Raw genomic sequence first — 18,228 nt, forward strand, 5'->3', positions numbered from 1 at the left:
CTCTGTATACCTGTCTGCTGTTCGTGGTGGTGATTTTTAGATTTTCCTTGGCTTCAGACTTTCTACTCTAAGGGCAAAACTGTTTTTAATCCCTCACTATTTCATACTCTTGGAACTCACTTAGTGTGACATACTGGGAACCAATCAGACCACGAGAAAATCTGGAATTCTTTAAAATATCTAAAATAATATGATTTTATCACTCTACACTTCTCAACTGCATTTAATCACTTTAAGGTAGCAGTTCACTCATTTCTACTCTCATAAGAATCATTATATAGAGCTTTTTTCTGATTTGCAATTCAGAGAATCAGACTGTGGTACACTCTGTATTTCTCTAGTTTTGTGTCTTGTGGTCTCCAAGTGACCTCATAGTTGATGGAGAGTTAGTGAAAAGATGGTAAAAACAGGGCCATGTCTTCCTTAACACTCATGGGAAAGTTTTTGTATTAAGTAGCAGAGTTGCAATGAAAACTTTGAACCAGGGCCACCTGGGTGGCTCAGTGGGTTAAAGCCTCTCCCTTCAGCTCAGGTCATTATCCCAGGGTCCTGGGATTGAGCCCCACATCGGGCTCTCTGCTCAGCAGGGAGCCTGATTCCTCCTCTCTCTCTGCCTGCTTCTCTGTCTACTTGTGATCTCTGTCAAAAAAATAAATAAAATCTTAAAAAAAAAAAAAAGAAAACTTTGAACCATTTGTTGTATGTCATACTCTGGGAAAATGCTTGGGACTTATTTTTCTTTTAAAGTTAAAAATAATCCCATAACCAAATTTTATTTGTATTTCCCTCCCATAGCCAAATTTTAAATGATAGATATTATTTATTGCCATTTACTACTTGATAATATTTTGTATAATTATTTGTATTTTATTATGATATTTATTTTTCCCCTTCTCCTGGGTTTTGTAGCTGGGAAACAAAAAAATCTCAGAAGGATCTGGTATTTTCTGTGTCACTCTGTACTCCCCAATTCCTATTTTGGACTTCAGAAAGGTGACAGTGAGTCTTGTCCCACATTTATGAAAGCATGAGTTCTTACTTTGGGTTTAATTTTTTATTAGAAAGGCATTTTTCCTATAAATGGAGACTTTAACTGCAAAGTTATTTTAATCATGATACTATAGTTTTCATGATACAATATGATTAGAACTGTATTATAGCACAGTGACTCTATTAGTTGAGAATGATTTAAAAGTTAAGCACACCTCAGTTCAAAGTTAAACATTCTTCATTGACTTAAGAGGCACAACTACATGAAAACATAATGAAATCTTTGAGATATATTTGTTGTGGCATTTTACTTTAATAAAAAGCAGATTGATTCATGAAATGTTACAAATAGAATACACCTAGAGATAATCTAATCCAATCTGCTCGAAATTTTCCTCAGTGAGCCATAATGTTACTAAAACTGAATGTATAAAATTGAGTTTATTTCATATTATAGGCTTAACATGGCAGTAGGAACTTAATATGCCAAATTTGTGTTACTGACATTTGCACTAATTTATTATTGCCAGCATCATCCATGTAGGATTTAAGATACAAATATTAAATGTAGGTAGTCGGTGTTCAATCTAAATGGACTTTCCAATCTCTAAAGGTATTAACTGTTTCATAAACAATGTGATAATTGCATAGTGTATTAGTATTTGCACTTTAAATATCACCCACAAAGTTCCCTGTGGATTATGCTTGCATCTGTTTATTTCTTTGGCTAGAGACTAAACGATATTGACAGGTGCTACAAGAGTAGATTAAATGGAATTTTATACAGAAATGTGCTTTGTAAATTAGAATCCCCAATTAATATTTATATATTAGTTGTTAACATTCTTTAAAAAGTATTCCAAGATTAAAACAGACAAAAAGCTTGATCTACTTGGATAGTTTATAACAATGTGTATTCCAGGTTCAATTCATCTATGCTTCTGGAATGTGTTCTTACTTTGAGGTAGATTTTATTTTATTTAAACCTCTACTTCAGTTGGTTTATTCTGCTCTGAAAACTGTTCTTAGACAGAAGATCGTAGTCCTTTGGGGGCTTTTTTCAATGAACTTGTTACCGATATTAAAGAATACATATATACGTCAGAGTTTGGTAACAATGTAAGCTCTGAAAAATTCAATAAATAGGGTTAATCTCCTTGCATTACTTAGTTCATAGCTAATATGAGTGCAGGGATGTGGGGAAGAGGAATAGAATAGCAATAGGTACAGTTAGATTTGTTCTCATGTGAGCTACAAAACAGCATGTGGTGGAAATGATTAGGAATGTGATTAGGAAACACTCCAACCTAATACCATAGCATCAAAGCTTTTTAGACCTTACTTTTGACACTGATTTTATTTTGTAATTTGGTTTTCAGGGATTGTATAATCAGATTCTAATTTCTAATTGCAGCAACCACTTTCTTTTCTATGGATATAGCAACAAAGTTGGTGCCACACCTATTGTAGTTTTTTAGTTAATACTATTAGAAACATTTATTATTCTCAATGTGAGAGCTATGTCTCATAAAACATTTTTATCACAGTAAAACAGGTTTTCTTCATAATTTTAAATAAATTTTGTCACTGAAGTGTGTATGTATTTTATTTTTTAATAACATAACCCTTTTTTACTAACCTTCAGAAACACTATTTATTTGGTCCTTAGTTTTTTCCTTCAAAGAATGTCATTATCCAACTATGTGCCTTTATCTTACTTTATAGCGCACTTACAGATCTATATGATTCTTCACTTTTAATATGAAAACACTGTGCCAGTCGAGGATTAAACATTTATTAAAAAGTCATGCTCAATCAAGAAACTATACATGAACTACTGAATGTTAAATATAAGATTAAAAGAAAAGAAAAAGAAAAAAGCAAACAGTGGCAAGGATTTATCTTCTATACTTCAGGGGGAAAAAAAGAAATAAATACCAAGATAACAATAAGATTTTTTTTAATTGTACTGAATTTTAAATCTTTGAAATCTTATTAGGTACAATAGCAAGGAATTTTGAGGAGGACACGTTGAAGAGTTCTGATGACATGATCATAGTTAATTTTGGAAGTTAAAAGGGCTCCATGATAATAATCATTATCCTTTCCTCTGAAAGTGTAGAATTCTAACTCATTTTAATGGCTTTTCTTTTAGCTTAGGTAGCTATTTAATGAAGACCTGTTTTTTTGTTGTTTTGTTTTATTTTATTTGTGTTCTTATGTGAAAATCTGCATTAATGTGCTCATCTAATGGTCTTGTGTTTTTCTCTGAACAGACGATTTCTTTGGGATTGTTGCTTTTCCCAGGATATTGTCCTTTTTAGAATTGCTCTGTTCTTCAACCTGTTGTGTTACTTCATAGACGTATATGCCTGTATGAGATAAAACCATAAGAAGGATTTACTCCTCATGATTGAATTTAGGCTGAAGTAAAATGAAGTGTTGGAAGGTGGTGCTGCAATAGCAGCATCACCTTCTAGGTTTGCTTTAAATGTGCACGAAGTCCAAGTCTGGGGAGACCGAGAGGGTAGCATTTGGTTTCAATATTGATTGAGTTAGGGAGTGACTTTTAACATGGCACCATTGCAGAAGCTAAGGTGCACAGGGACAGGATCCAAACAGATCTTAACCCATAGTGCCAAGAAGATAGTAGAGCAGGAGACTAAAACGGAAAAGTATATGAACGCTGAGTTGAGTTTTCCTGGCATTTGGCATAGATTTGGTTCTGCTGATACTATCTTTGAAAAGGAATGGCATTAATTTTGTGAGGACAATGAAATAAATGAGCAATACATACAAAAAATGGTGTTCTTTTCTCTTTTGAAGGAATGTTTTGATTCAAATTAAAAATCTTTTAAGATAACTGCAAAAAACCCCTTTTATCAATGTATTTTAGAATCAGAAACAATATATTTTGAAAATAAGGTAATTTACCATCACCTTAGAATAAATTGTATGAGCGTGTATATATTTTCTACAACTTTATAGTAAGTGGTCTACTGCCATCACTTTTGCTTCCAGCTTAAAACGACAGGTTGAATACTCAAGACAGAAAGAATAACCAATGGTGCAAAGGAGAGATATTACTGAGTCCAAAACCAGATGGATAAATAGCCTTTGCAAAAAGAGGTGCAGGTGCACCTGGGTGACTCAGTGGGTTAAGCCTCTGCCTTCGGCCCAGGCCAGTCCTGGGATTGAGCCCTACATTGAGCTCTCTGCTCTGCAGGGAGCCTGCTTCCCTCTCTCTCTCTCTGCCTACCTCTCTGCCTACTTGTGATCTCTGTCAAATAAATAAAATTTAAAAAACCAAACCTTTAAAAAAAAGAAGATGCAATTACTATTTTTACAGTAAGGAAGGACAAGAGAATGAATATGAATAAAAAAGAATAGGAATTTTGGAATTAGATTAAAAATATGTTAACAGTGTAGAGCTTATAGTAATTTTCAGTTTTTTTCTTAATTTTATTCTCAGAATATTTTATGATAATCAAACATCAATTGTGTAATTTTTATTTATTTATTTATTTATTTTAAAGATTTTATGAATTACAGTGAGAAAGGGAACACAAGAAGGGAGAGTCGGGGAGGGAGAAGCAGCTCCCTGCTCAATCCCAGGACCCTGGGATCATAACCTGAGTTGAAGGCAGGTACTTAATGACTGAGGCACCCAGGTACCACTTAACTGTGTAATTTTAAAAGAGGAAAAAAAATCATATTGTAAAATTTCCTACTCCAAATCTCATTTTGGTAAAAACGACCTCAGATTTTCTAATGCAAAGTTATCATTTTTGAAATTATTAATTTAAATATATTTAGTGAATCATTTTCTTTGTAAAGATATTAAACAAATATTATTGAGGTCATTTTGATGATATTTATTTTCTGCATGTTTAGTATTTTGATTTTTTTTTTCCCTTCAGAAATGGTTTGCAGATGCTTTAATTTTTATGTCAGCCTTCATGCCTGGATAGTTTCTATTTGTACAGTGATAATTTTATAAAATATATATCTGCTTTAGTGAGGAATTTCTCCATCTGTCAGGAAATTGTCTGGACCTTTACATTAACCATAAAAGCAATAACTAAACAAACAAACAAACAAAAAAACCTAAATATATATTCACTCTTAATACAAGGCTCTTGGGATTCCTTTGTTCCCTTATTTCTTGTATTCCTTTTTCTAACTCAATCACCATCTTTGGTCTTTGATATTTCTGTATTTGTTCATATTTTATTTATTTGTTTAAATAAAATTTTATTAGTTCTCTTGGGTTAGAATAGGAAAAAAATTACATATCTTAGAAAATTCACATCATTTTTTCATTGACAGTTTTGATATTATAGTGTGTTTTTGCAATAGTAAGTATAATTTTAAAAGGTAATAGTGAAGGGCACCTGGGTAGCTTAGTTGGTTAGGCATCTGCTTTTGCTCAGGTCATGATTTTAGGGTCCTGGGATAGAGCCCTGCATAGGGCTCTCTGATTGTCTGGGTCTGCTTCTCCCTCTCCCTCGCCTGCTGCTCTCCCCGCCTGTGCTCTCTCTCTATCTGAAAAATAAAGAAATAAAATCTTAAGGAAAAAAAAAAAGATAGTGTAGGGTGTCGAAGTGGCTCAGTCGGTTAAGCATCTCAGGTCATTATCCCAAAGGTCCTGGATTCGAGTCCCACAGGTTTCCTGATCAGTGAGGACTGTGCTTCTCCCTCTCCTCCTGCCCCTTCCCCACTCCAGTGCTCTCTCTTAAATAAATAAAAGTTACTAAAAAAATAAAGATGATCATGTTTAAACATGAGCCAATATAATCACAGTGAAGATCAACAGTTGTTTTTCAAGGTATGGGATTGCATATCATATGCTTGATGATTCCATACTTTGAAATTAAAAATGTGTTCAATCATTTATTTTGGAAAGCTCTATCAGATTGAGTATCCTACCAATATAGAAATATATATTTTTAATGAAAGTTAGCTGTAAGTTTTTTTTAAATTTGACTCAGAGCAGTTCATAAAATGAAAACACAGTGAATTTGTTCAAGATATCAATTTTTTAGATATTACTAAGCCTGGATTCTTCTGAAAAGACCTCCTATTCCATTGATTTCTGCCCTCTCTGTGTTGTTTTATACTTTTATATTTTCCTTCTAGAGTCTGTTAGAGTATAACTGTGATCCAAGATGGAGTCATTTGCAGATGCCCAGATTCTTTACTTAGATAGTGGGGGAAAAAATTAACAGCTTTCATAGTTATTTCCATAATTGAGAGGAATAATTGAGTGCTCAATATGTGTTACTTATTGTGTTATGTGTTACATATTACAAATGATATGTCATCACATGATCACAACAGATAAGGAAGTTGAGGCTTTCAGACATTTTTCACCTTCTCAAAGTCATAAAAATGGGAAAGAAAAGTTAGGATTTGAAATTTCTTTGAGTCTCTTCAGCTTAAACTGTTGGCCACAGCTCTAACCTACTTACCCCATTGTCGTTACTGGCATTGTTAATCTTTGAACACATAAGGGAGTGGGACTGTCACTGGTCATCTTTGGGATAGTAGCAGAGAACTTACATGCTTATCATTAGAAAGTGCTTCTCTCCAAGCTGTGTATTTGTTTTCTATAATCAAAAGAAGCTCAAACACTTCCTACTTAAACAAGATGTAGTTTCTTTCTTTTAGCAAGAAGACAGTGGTTAAACTAGAATATTATAATCAAATACAAATATAGTGACAAACAGAGTGACCTTGACAGAATTATTAATCATTAATTGAGAAAATAGTAATTCAAATTACTTCCAGACCAGGTCTTATATTAAGACTTTTTTTTTTTTAAACTTATCACTGGCTTCTAACCACTAACCTCTCTAGTACAAGTTAACGTATCATCTCCATAAGAGCAAAGATCACTGCAGTAGTTTGTTAACCAAACTCCTTCCTTCCACCTTTGCTCCCTTAAAGTTTACTCTTCATCTAGCAGTCAATAGGATTGCTTTAAAACATAAAGTAACATAATGTCATTCCTTCACTTCGCAATCCTATAACAACTGTCCAGTTCTCTCAGAGTAAAGGTAAAAATCCTTACTGTGCCTGCAAATTCATAAATGATCCGCCCCTAATCTCTAATCACATCCTTAACTAAATTTCATGCCCTGGTCTCCTTCATTTGCTTTGTTCTAATCATATTACTTTCCTCACTGTTTCTAGAACACAGCAAATGGTTCACATGATAGGAGATGAGTAGATGTGGGTTATAAGCAATTTAAATAAACTTCAGAGAGTATCTTACCCAAGAATCATTTGTCTAGTTATAGGTATATGGTGGCTCTGGAATAAGGCATTTTAGATCCTATATTTGCATTACTAAACATATATATTTAACTTTATATTGCATATATAGCAAAGATATTTATTCAGTCTCTCTCTATATATTTTTTAATAAATTTCTATATAATAAGATATATTTGAGAGGCTGAGAAAAAAATAGGTAAGTGCCTGGATTTTTTTTTAGTAAAATCAAAGATGCAATGAGTAGATAAATACACAACGTATTCGATAATGTATAGGAAATAACATGGAAGACGCTTATGGGTTAGGAGGAGTTATTTTATAGATAATAGTTAAAGAGGACCTCATGGGTAATTTTACCTATGAAGAAAAAAACTGAAGTGAGAATGTAGCAGCTATAGACTCCTAGAGAAAGCATTTTTCCAGACTAACACAAGAATAAACGTAAAGACCTGGAGGCAAGTGCATGTTTAATATTTTCAAGCCAGAGCAAGGAAGCCAGTGTGCCAAATAATAGAGATTGAGGAAGAAAGTGGTGGGAAATGAGTTCTGAAAATTAGCACAGACAGATCACATAGGCCATTGTCTGGGCACTGCCTTTACTCTCAGTGAAATGCGGAAGCATTAGAAGATTTGACACAGAGGAAAGGCATAATTTGAGCAATCTTCTAAAACGATTGCTACAGATGCTATTTAAGGAGAGATTGCAGAGAATCAGGAGCAGAAACAGGAAAGCACAACACAGCAAAACTACTATTGGCAACAACACAGATGAAAAATTACGGGGGCTTGGATCAAGGTGGTAACTCTGTAGGGGTGAGAGATATTAGGTTCTTGATTTTGAAAGTATTCATAACAGGATTTACTCAATGATGTGGATGTGAAAAGTAAAAGAAAAATAAAAAGATGAAGCAAGATTAACTACCAAGGTTTACGGTGTTCAAGTAGAAAGTGTATTTTACACACTTTTCTGAATGTGTTTTATATTTAAGAAGAACCACTTTTAAAAGTATATTCAAGGGATACCTGGGTGGCTCAGTCAGTTTAGCTTCTGCCTTCAGCTCAGGTCATGATCCAAGGGTCCAGGTTCAAGCCCAGTGTCTGGCTCCCTACTCAGCAGGGAGCCTGCTTCTCCCTCTGCCTCTCCCCTACTCATGCTCTCTCTCATTCTTGGTCTTTCTCTCTCTCTCTCAAATAAAAAAAATAAATAAAATCTTAAAAAAAAATGTCCATGAGAGACTATAGACTCTGAAAAACAATCTGAGGGTTTTGAAGGGGTTAGGGGTGGGATGTTGGGGGAGCCTGGTGGTGGGTATTATGGAGGGCACATATGGCATGGAGCACTGGTGTGGTGCATAAACAATGAATTCTGTTACGCTGAAAAGAAATTAATTTAAAAAAATGTATTTGAGTATACTTTGACACACAGTTTTACATTAGTTTCAGTGTATAACATAGTGGTACAATTTCTCTAGTGTAGCTACAATTTGCTGCCATACAATACTAATAAAAATATCTTACTATATTCCTTATGCTATGCCTTTTATTCTTGTGATTTATTCATCATGTAAATGGAAGTCTATATCTCCCACTCCCTTTCACCCATTTTTTTTCTTTTTGTTTTAATTTCAATACAGTTCACCAACATATAATAGTACATCAATAGTTTCGGATGTAGAGTTCAATAATTCAACAGTTGTGTATAACACCCAGTTCTCATCACATCACTTGCCCTCCTTAATGCCCATCACCCAGTTACCCATCCCCCCACCCACTACCCCTCCAGCAATCCTGTTTGTTTCCTATAGTTAAGAGACTCTCGTGATTTTTCTCCCTCTCTGATGACTTCCCATTCAATTTTCCTTCCCTTCCCCTATGATCCTCTGTGCTGTTTCTTATATTCCTTATATGCATGAGCATATGCTATCTTTCTCTGATAGACTTATTTCACTCAGTATAATATCCACCTGTTCCATCCTTGTTGATATAAATGATAAGTATTCATCCTCTCTGATGGCTGAGTAATAACGCATTTTATATATATATATATATATATATATATATATATATATATATATATAATGCATATAACTTCCTTATCTATTCATCTGTTGATGGATACCTTGGCTTTTTCCACAGTTAGGCTATTGTGGACATTGCTGCTATAAACATTGAGGTTTAGGTGCCCCTTTGTTTCATGACATCTGTATCTTTGAGATAAATATCTAGTAGTGCAATTGCTGGGTTATAGGTTAGCTCTATTTTTAACTTATTGAGGAACCACCATACTGTTTTCTGGACTGGCTGTACCAGCTTGCATTCCCACCTACAGTGTAGGAGGACTCCCCTTTCTCCACATCTTTGCCAACATTTGCCATTTCCTGACTTGTCAGTTTTAGCCATAATGACCAGTGTGAGGTGGTATCTCATTGGGGTTTTGGTTTGTATTTCCCTTATGCCATGATTTTTTTCATGCTGTCTGTTGACAATTTGTATGTCTTCTTTGAAGAAACATCTGTTCATGTCTTTTTCCCATTTCTTGACTGGATTCTTTGTATTTTGGATGTTAAGTTTGATATGTTCTTTATACATCTTGGATACTAGCCCTTTATCTAATATGTTGTTTACAAAATCTTCTCTCATTCCATAGGTTGCCTTTTAGTTTTGTTGACTTTTTCCTTTGCTGTAAAGGGGCTTTTTATCTTGATGAGGTCTCAGTAGTTCATTTTGCTTTTGTTTCCCTTGCCTTTGGTGATATGTTTAGCAAGAAGTTGCTGCAGCCAAGGTCTAAGAGGTTGCTACTTATGTTCTCCTCTAAGATTTTGATGGATTCCTATCCCATGTTTAGGTCTTACATCCATTTTGAGTTTGAGTCTGGTGTAAAGGAATGATCCAGTTTTATTTTTCTACATATGGCTGTCCAGTTTTCTCAACACCATTTATTAAAGAGACTTTTTCCATTGGATATTCTTTCCTGCTTTGTCAAAGATTAGTTGACCATAGAGTTAAGTGTCCATTTCTGGGTTCTGTAGTCTGTTCCACTGATCTATGTGTCTGTTTCTATGCCAATACCATACTGTCATGGTGATTACAGCTTTGTAATATAGCTTGAAGTCCAGCATTGTGATGCCACTAGCTTTAGTTTTCTTTTTCCTCTTTCCTTTGGCTATTCAGGGTCTTTTCTGGTTCCATACAAATTTTAGGATTATTTATTCCAGTTCTGTGAAAAGTGTTGATGGTATTTTGATAGGGATTGCATTGAATGTGTAGATTGTTCTGAGCAGCATAGACATTTTAACAAGAATTATTTTTCCAATCCATGAACATGAAACATTTTCCCATTTCTTTGTGTTTTCCTCAATTCTTTCCTATGTGTTCTGTAGATTTTAGAGTACAGAACTGTTATCTCTTTGGTTAAGTTTATTCCTAGATATATTATGATTTTTGGTGCAATTGGAAATGGTATTGATTCCTTAATTTCTCTTTCTTCTGTCTCATTGTTAGTGTATAGAAATGCCACTGATTTCCATTTATTGATGCTATCAATTCCACTGATTTTATATCTTGCCACATTGCTGAATTCCTATATGAGTTCTAGCAATTTTGAGGTGGAGTCTTTGGGTTTTCCACATAAAATATCATGACATTGGCAAAGAGTGAGTGTTTGATTTCTTATTTACTGATTTGAATGCCTTTCATTTCTTTTTGTTACCTGATTGCTGAGGCTAAGATTTCTAGTACTATATTGAACAAGAGTGGTGAGAGTGGTCATCCCTATCATGCTCCTGACCTTAAGGGAAAAGAGCTCAGTTTTTTGCCACTGAAAATGATATTTGCTATGTCTGTCTGTCTGTCTGTCTTTCTTTTTTTTTTTTGTATATGGTTTTTATGACATTGAGGTATATTACCTCTATTCCCAAACTCTGGAGAGTTTTAATCAAGAAAGGATGCTTTATTGTGTCAAATGCTGTTTTTGCTCACTTGAGAGAATTGTATGATTCTTGTCCTTTTATTAATGTGCTGTATCATAGAGATTGATTTGCAAATTTCACCACCCTTGCAGCCCAGGAATAAATCCCACTTGGTTGTAGTAAATAATTCTTTTAATGTATTGTTGGATCCTATTGGTTAGGATCATGGTGAGAAATTTGACATCCATGTTCATCAGGGATATTGGTCTGTAATTCTCTTTTTTTCATGGAGTATTTGGTTTTGGGATCAAGTTAATGTTGGCTTCATAGAATGAGTTTGGAAGTTTTCCTTCCATTTCTATTTTTTTGGAAAAGTTTAAGAAGAATAGGTATTAGTTCTTCATTAAATGTTTGGTAGAATTCCCCTAGGAAGCCATCTGATCCTGGTCTCTTTGTTGGGAGATTTTTGATGACTATTTCAATTTCCTTGCTAGTTATGGGTCTTCTCAGGCTTCTATTTATTCCTGTTTCAGTTTTGGTAGTTTATAAGTTTCTAGGAACTTATACATTTCTTCCAGAATGCCTAATTTATTGGCATATAGTTGCTCAAAGTATATTCTTAAAATTGATTGTATTTCCTTCACGTTGGTCCTGATCTTTCCTCTTTTCATTCATGATTTTATTAATTTGGGTCCTTTCTCTTTTCTTGTTGATAAATCTGGCTAGTAGTTTATAGACTTTGTAAATTCTTTCAAAGAAACAGCTTTTAGTTTCTTTGATCTGTTCTACTTGTTCTTTTGGTTTCTATTTCATTCATTTTGACTCTGATCTTTATTATTTGTCTTCTCTTGCTTGGTTTAGGGTTTATTTGCTGTTCTTTTTCCAGCTCCTTTAGGTGTAAGGTTAGCTTGTATATTTGAGAATTTCCTAATTTTTTAGAGAAGGGCTCATATTACAATGTATTTCCCTCTTAGGATCATGTTTGCAGCATCCCAAAAGTTTTGAGCAGTTGTGTCTTCATTTTCATTTGTTTCCAGTAGTTTTTTTTTTTTTTAATCCTTCTTTAATTTCCTGGTTGACCCATTCATTTCTTAGTAGGATGCTCTTAAACCATCATGCATTTGAGTTCCTTCCAAATTTCCTCTACTAATTGAGTTCCAGTTTCAAAGCATTGTGGTCTGAAAATATGCAGGGAATGATCCTAGTCTTTTGATATTGGTTGAGACCTGATTTGTGACCCAGTAGCTGATCCATTCTGGAGAATGTTCCATGTGTTCTTGAGAAGAATGTGCATTCTGTTGCTTTAGGATGGAATGCTCTGTATATATCTGTGAAGTCTATCTGGTCCAGTGTGTCATTCAAAGCCCTTGTTTCCTTATTGATTATTTGCTTAGATGATCTATCCATTGCTGTGAGCGGGGTGTAAAAGTCCCCTAATATTATTGTATTATTATCAATGTGTTTCTTTAATGTTGTAATTAATTGCTTTATATAATTTGCCACAACCAATTTGGGAGCATAACCATTTATAATTGTTAGATATTCTTTTTGCATAGACCCTTCAAGTATGATATAGTGCCTTTCTTCATCCCTTACTACAGTCTTTGGTTTAAAATCTAATTTGTCTGATACAAGGATTGCCACACCAGTCTTCTTTTGATGTCCATTAGCATGATAAATTGTTCTCCATCCTCTCACTTTCAATCTGGAGGTGGCTTTGGGTCTAAAATGAGTGTCTTGTAGACAGCATATGAATGGGCTTGCTTTTTTAACCAGTCTTATACCCTGTGTCTTTTGATTGTAGCATTTAGCCCATTTACATTCAGAGTAACTGTTGAAAGATAGAAATTCAGTTTCATTGTATGACCTGTAACATGCCTGTTTCTGTAGATTGTTTCTTTCTGGGTCTATGTGACTTTTGGGCTATTCCTTCACTTATAGGATGGCAAGATTTCCTTTAATAGTTCTTGCATGGCTGGTTAAGTGATCACAAATTCTTTTAGTTTCTTTTTGTCCTGGAAGCTCTTTATCTCTCCTTCCATTCTGAATGATGGATTTGTTGGATAGAGTATTCTTGGTTGTATACTTTTATCATTTGGTACCCTGAATATTTCGTATCAGCCCTTTCTGGCCTGGGAGGTCTCTTTGGATATGTCTTCTGCCAGTCTAATGTTCCTACCCTTGCAAGTTAAGGACCTTTTGTCTGAAGCTGCTTTCAGAATTTTCTCTTATCTCTGAAATCTGCAAACTTCACTATTATGTGTCAGGGTGTTGATCTATTTTTATTGATTTATGAGGGGGGTTCTCTGTAACTCCTGAACTTGAATCTATGTTTCCTTCCCCATGTTAGAGAAGTTTTCAGCTATGATTTGTTCAACTATACCTAATGCTTCTCTTTCTTCTTCCTCTGAGAACAAAGTAGTTCTAAAATTGTTTCACTTTATGGTGTTGCTGATTTCTCAAAACCTCCCCTCATGGCCCATTAGTTGTTTTTCTCTCTTTTGCTCAGCATCCTTCCTTTCCATCATTTTGTCTTCTATGTCATTGACTCTCACTTCTGCCTCATTTATACTAGCTATCAGAGCATCCATTTTAGACTACATCTCAGTTAAAGGATTTTTAATTTCAGCTTGATTAGATTTAATTTCTGCACTAAGAGATTCTCTAGTGTCTTTTATGCTGTTTTTCAAGCCCACCTAGGAACTTTATAATTATTTTTCTGAGTTCAATCTCTGGCATTTTACTTATATCCATATCAATTAGATCTATGGCAGAGAGAATTACCACTAGTTCTTTTGTTTTTTGTTATGAATTTCCCCTTCTAGTCATTTTTTCCAAAGAAGAACAGATGAACAAGAGAACAAAATGACAAACCATAACCCATGTATGACAGTGCAAGTAAGCCAAAAATGAAGAGTATATCTGTAAAATGTAAATGTAAAAATGAAAATTAAAAAAGACTTAAAAACATAGATTTGATAAAATGAGAAACTAGTTGAAAAGAAGGGGGAAAAAGGAAAAAAAAAGAGATTTTAAACTGAAGGGCTACAGACTCATGAGAGAAGAAAAACCTCAAGTTCTATATACGCTTTTCTCCTTCTGCAGAATTTTTTTCAGTTCTGAGTGATTCATAAACTTGGTATGTGGCTGATGTTCCTGCTAATCTTCTGGGGGAGAAACCTGTTGCACGGATTCTCAGGTGTCTTTGTTGGGCAGAGTTGCATGGCCCCTGGCCATGGAGCTAAGCTCAGTGTAACCTGTTTTGGGTTGCTCTATGTGGCATTTGTTCCTTATGGGCTTTTCATCCACTTTAGAGGATGAAAAAAAATGTAAATAAATAACACCAAAATGGCAGTGCCCAGATCTCCAGTCCTGGACCTAAATGATCTTGGCTTTCACTCTTCAGTGTTCAGTCAAGCACCATTGTGTAGTCACAGTCTGCAGACTCCTGCAATGCACACCCAAACCAATCCTTCCATGGGATGGAGGGGCTATTTCACAGCAGCCTGCTGCTTTCTTGGCCCCTGCTCCATGAACAGTTGTTTGATGGTAGTGGAACCTGTACCACTCCTCCCTGGAAGAAGGATGAGGGGTCACGCAGGGGTTTTGCTGTTTGTTGGGCCCTTGCTTGGAGAGGGGTCTCTGGATAGATCTGCTGTTCATGGTTTATGGCAACACCAAGCTGAGAGTCCGCTACTGGCCTCACTGATTGCAGAGGCTTCCCAGCTCCAAAGCCTGGGAACTCTGGCACACTCAGGTACCCATGTTCTTTCTGTGACCCCATGGATCCTGAGACCACACTGTCCCATCTAGGGTTCTGCTCTTTGCCATGTGAGCGCCTTTCAGGTGGGGATGTCCCTCACAGGAGCAGATTTCTAAAAGTTCCAATTTTGTGCTTCACTGCTGTATCACATTCCAGTAACCAACTTTTTTTTAAGATATTTATTTATTTATTTGACAGACAGAGATCACAAGTAGGCAGAGAGGCAGGCAGAGAGAGGAGGAAGCAGGCTCCCCGCTGAGCAGAGACCTCCCTCCCCAATGCATGGCTGGATCCCAGGAACCTGAGGTCATGACCTGACACGAAGGCAGAGGCTTTAACCCACTGAGCCACCCGGGTACCCTCCAGTAGCCAGCTTTTGAAGGCTCTCTCCCCCTGCAGTTTATCTTCCCATATATCCTCTCAAATTCACTTCTCCACACCTTACAAAAAGTGGTCAGTTTTCTATTTTTAGACTTGCAGACATTATTTTCTTGGATCTTAGGTTGAATTTACAGGTGTTCAGAATGATTTGATAGGTATCTAGCTGAATTTAAGCGACCAGATGAAACAAGGGCACCCTACTCTTTGTCCATCTTCCCTTCTTCTCTCCCTTTCACCATTTTCTCCTTGTCCCCTTCACACACCTGCTCTCTGGCATCCATCAGTTCTTTGTATTTATAGGTCTAATCCTGTTGTTTGTTTATTCATTTTTTTTAATATTCCACATATGAGTGAAATCATGGTATTTGTCTTTCCCTACCTGACTTATTTCATTTAGTAATACCTTCTAGGTCCATCCATGTTGTTGCAAATGGCACAGTCTCATCTTTTTATGGCTGCGTAATATTCATTTGTATTTATACCATATTTTTCCTATCTACTTGTTGTTTACAGATGAGCATTCAGTTTGCTTCCATATCTTGGGTACTGTAAATTATGCTGCATATATCTTTTTGAGTTAGTGTTTTTGTTTTCTTTGGATAAATACTCAGTGGAGTCCTGGATCAAATGATAATTCTATTTTTAATTTCTTGAGGAAACTCCATACTATTTTCCACTGACTATACCAGTTCATATTCCCATTTTTTTAAAAGGAAACAATGAGAGAAAAAAAAGAAAAAGAAAAGAAAATGCCTTTATTTGCTACTTTATTTTTTCTTGTGAGTTGCTGTTCAAGGATTTTAAGAAATGCATGGTAGTTTGTTGTTGTTGTTGTTTATTTGTTTTGTTTTGTTTTTTTAATTTCAGCAAATATCCATTACCCTTAGAAATTAGGGTTCTAAAAAATGATCATTATTAACTTCTCTTTCAGTGGAAAGGGAAGCAAAATTGCAGTAGATTAAGTAATACATGATGGTTGAATTTTTTATAGAAGACAGTCAACATAATTTTGCATTTCTAAATAATTATCATTTGATTGATTGATCTGCAAATACTGATCCAAGTAAATACACAAAAGAATACCTGCTTGAAAAGTAATGCAGTGAAAATAAATGCTGAGACTCAAGTCAGGAAGACGACTTTTGCTTCATATTTACCAACTTCTTAGGATTAGAGATTTAATCATTTACTTAAGGTTGGCTTTACAACTGATAACAAGAAATTAAATTTGATTATACCTTTCTCTAGTGCCTACCAACATTTGCATGTTACTGACTTACAACAGATTCATATAAATATGACTTATAATGTATATTTATATGTTTTATTTTCATATTTTGTTTTTCCAGTAAAAAGATACTTTTTGCCACTATGAAACTTTCTGACCTGTTAGATGTTACCAGTAGAAATGGAGACTAATTTTTCTGTTATATTTTTCTAATCCTGTTTTTTTTTTTTTTTTTAATACTCTGCTTGATTTTAGCCTTGGATCAACTGTGCAATTCTCTTGTGATGAAGATTATGTCCTACAAGGTGCTAAGAGCATCACCTGTCAACGGATAGCTGAAGTCTTTGCTGCTTGGAGTGATCACAGGCCTGTTTGTAAAGGTAAAGAAAAACCTTTACAATCAAAATGCTCTCTTAACAACATTTTAATAGTGTGAACTTTATTCCATGGGCATAAGGTTCAATTAAATCTTTGAGCTGTAATGCAGTCTTTAAGGAAATACTTATCCCATGTACTTAGCAATATTTGTTGAAGATCTCTGATATGCGAACTGCTGTGTTAGGTTCCAAGGAGTTCCCAACGTAATAATTATATAAATATGCAATACAATGTACTGGTGACTCTCTGGCTTCCCATATTACCAGTAACTGCAGATAAGATTTGTTCTTATCACCTTTCTACAAATTAAGCATTTCCATATCAATTAAATAAAGCCCCTGTTTTCTAAATTTTATTAAGCAATGTTTGAAAATGCCTCATCTAGATTTACTGGCACTCTTAATTGCTTTTTTTTGTTGTTGTTGTTATTGCTGTTGTTGTTCTTTTTTGTAAAATTTTATTTGTTTGAGAGTAAGACAGAGCACAAGCAAGGTGAAGGGCAGAGAGAGAAGCAGACTCCCTGCTGAGCAGGGACCCACTCTATAGATTCCCCTCAGGTGTAATAAGGGTGTTCTCAAGGGACTAGAGAAAGGGTAGATTTGAGAGCTACTCTAAAGGGACAAAGAGAAAGTATCCAACTACTATCTGGATATGGAAAAAGAAAGTGACAAGAAAGAATCAAAGATGATACCCAAAGATGAGTCCATGAGATCAGAGAAATTTTATGCTGTTAATAAGTATGAAGAAAATGAAAAATAGAGTTGAATGGAAGATTATCCAGCCACTACAACATTGTCATCATTAGTAATACTTTTAGACACTTCTGTGGGGAAATCATTGGGCACTAACCGCTGTATATACTGTCTTATTCAATACTGAATACAAACTGATTGAGACACAATTATCTCCATTTTAGAAATGAAAAAGTAAGACATAAAGAGAAATAACACTTTCCCAAGTTCAAATACTTGAAAAACGGCAAAGTCCTTAAGACTTCATAGAATGGGGAGAAAAGCCAGATTTCAGAACATTAATGAGAGAATAGAAAATGATCAAATGGAAGCAACAGGTATCTTCCACTCGCTTGGCAATGGCAAAACCAGAGGAAGAAGAAGAGAGAAGCTAGATGCTTTTCAGGTTTAAATAGAACTTTTCTGTTGCAGGTAGATGTGTACTCGTGGCCTATCTAATTTTCAAAGGCTTTGGCAATGACATATGGTGAAATAACATTAAAAAGAAATAGTGAAATGAGGATAATAAAATAAGGCAAAATAGTTCCATGTTCCTAAACAAAAGTTTAT

The 18,228-nt window shown here is 35.0% G+C and overlaps 1 protein-coding gene across 1 annotated transcript in view; it reads left to right on the forward strand.

The window, feature by feature from the left end:
* CSMD3 (CUB and Sushi multiple domains 3) overlaps window positions 1–18,228 on the forward strand; it is a 1,253,935-nt gene that overhangs the window by 551,838 nt on the left and 683,869 nt on the right. Inside the window, exon 10 of the mRNA XM_044245069.1 lies at window positions 16,805–16,929. Within this exon, the coding sequence (XP_044101004.1) occupies window positions 16,805–16,929 (125 nt within the window). The remainder of the gene's footprint in view (window positions 1–16,804; window positions 16,930–18,228) is intronic.

The sequence above is a fragment of the Neovison vison genome, chromosome 4 (genome assembly GCF_020171115.1).
Source record: "Neovison vison isolate M4711 chromosome 4, ASM_NN_V1, whole genome shotgun sequence".
NCBI classification, from domain to species: Eukaryota; Metazoa; Chordata; class Mammalia; order Carnivora; family Mustelidae; genus Neogale; species Neogale vison.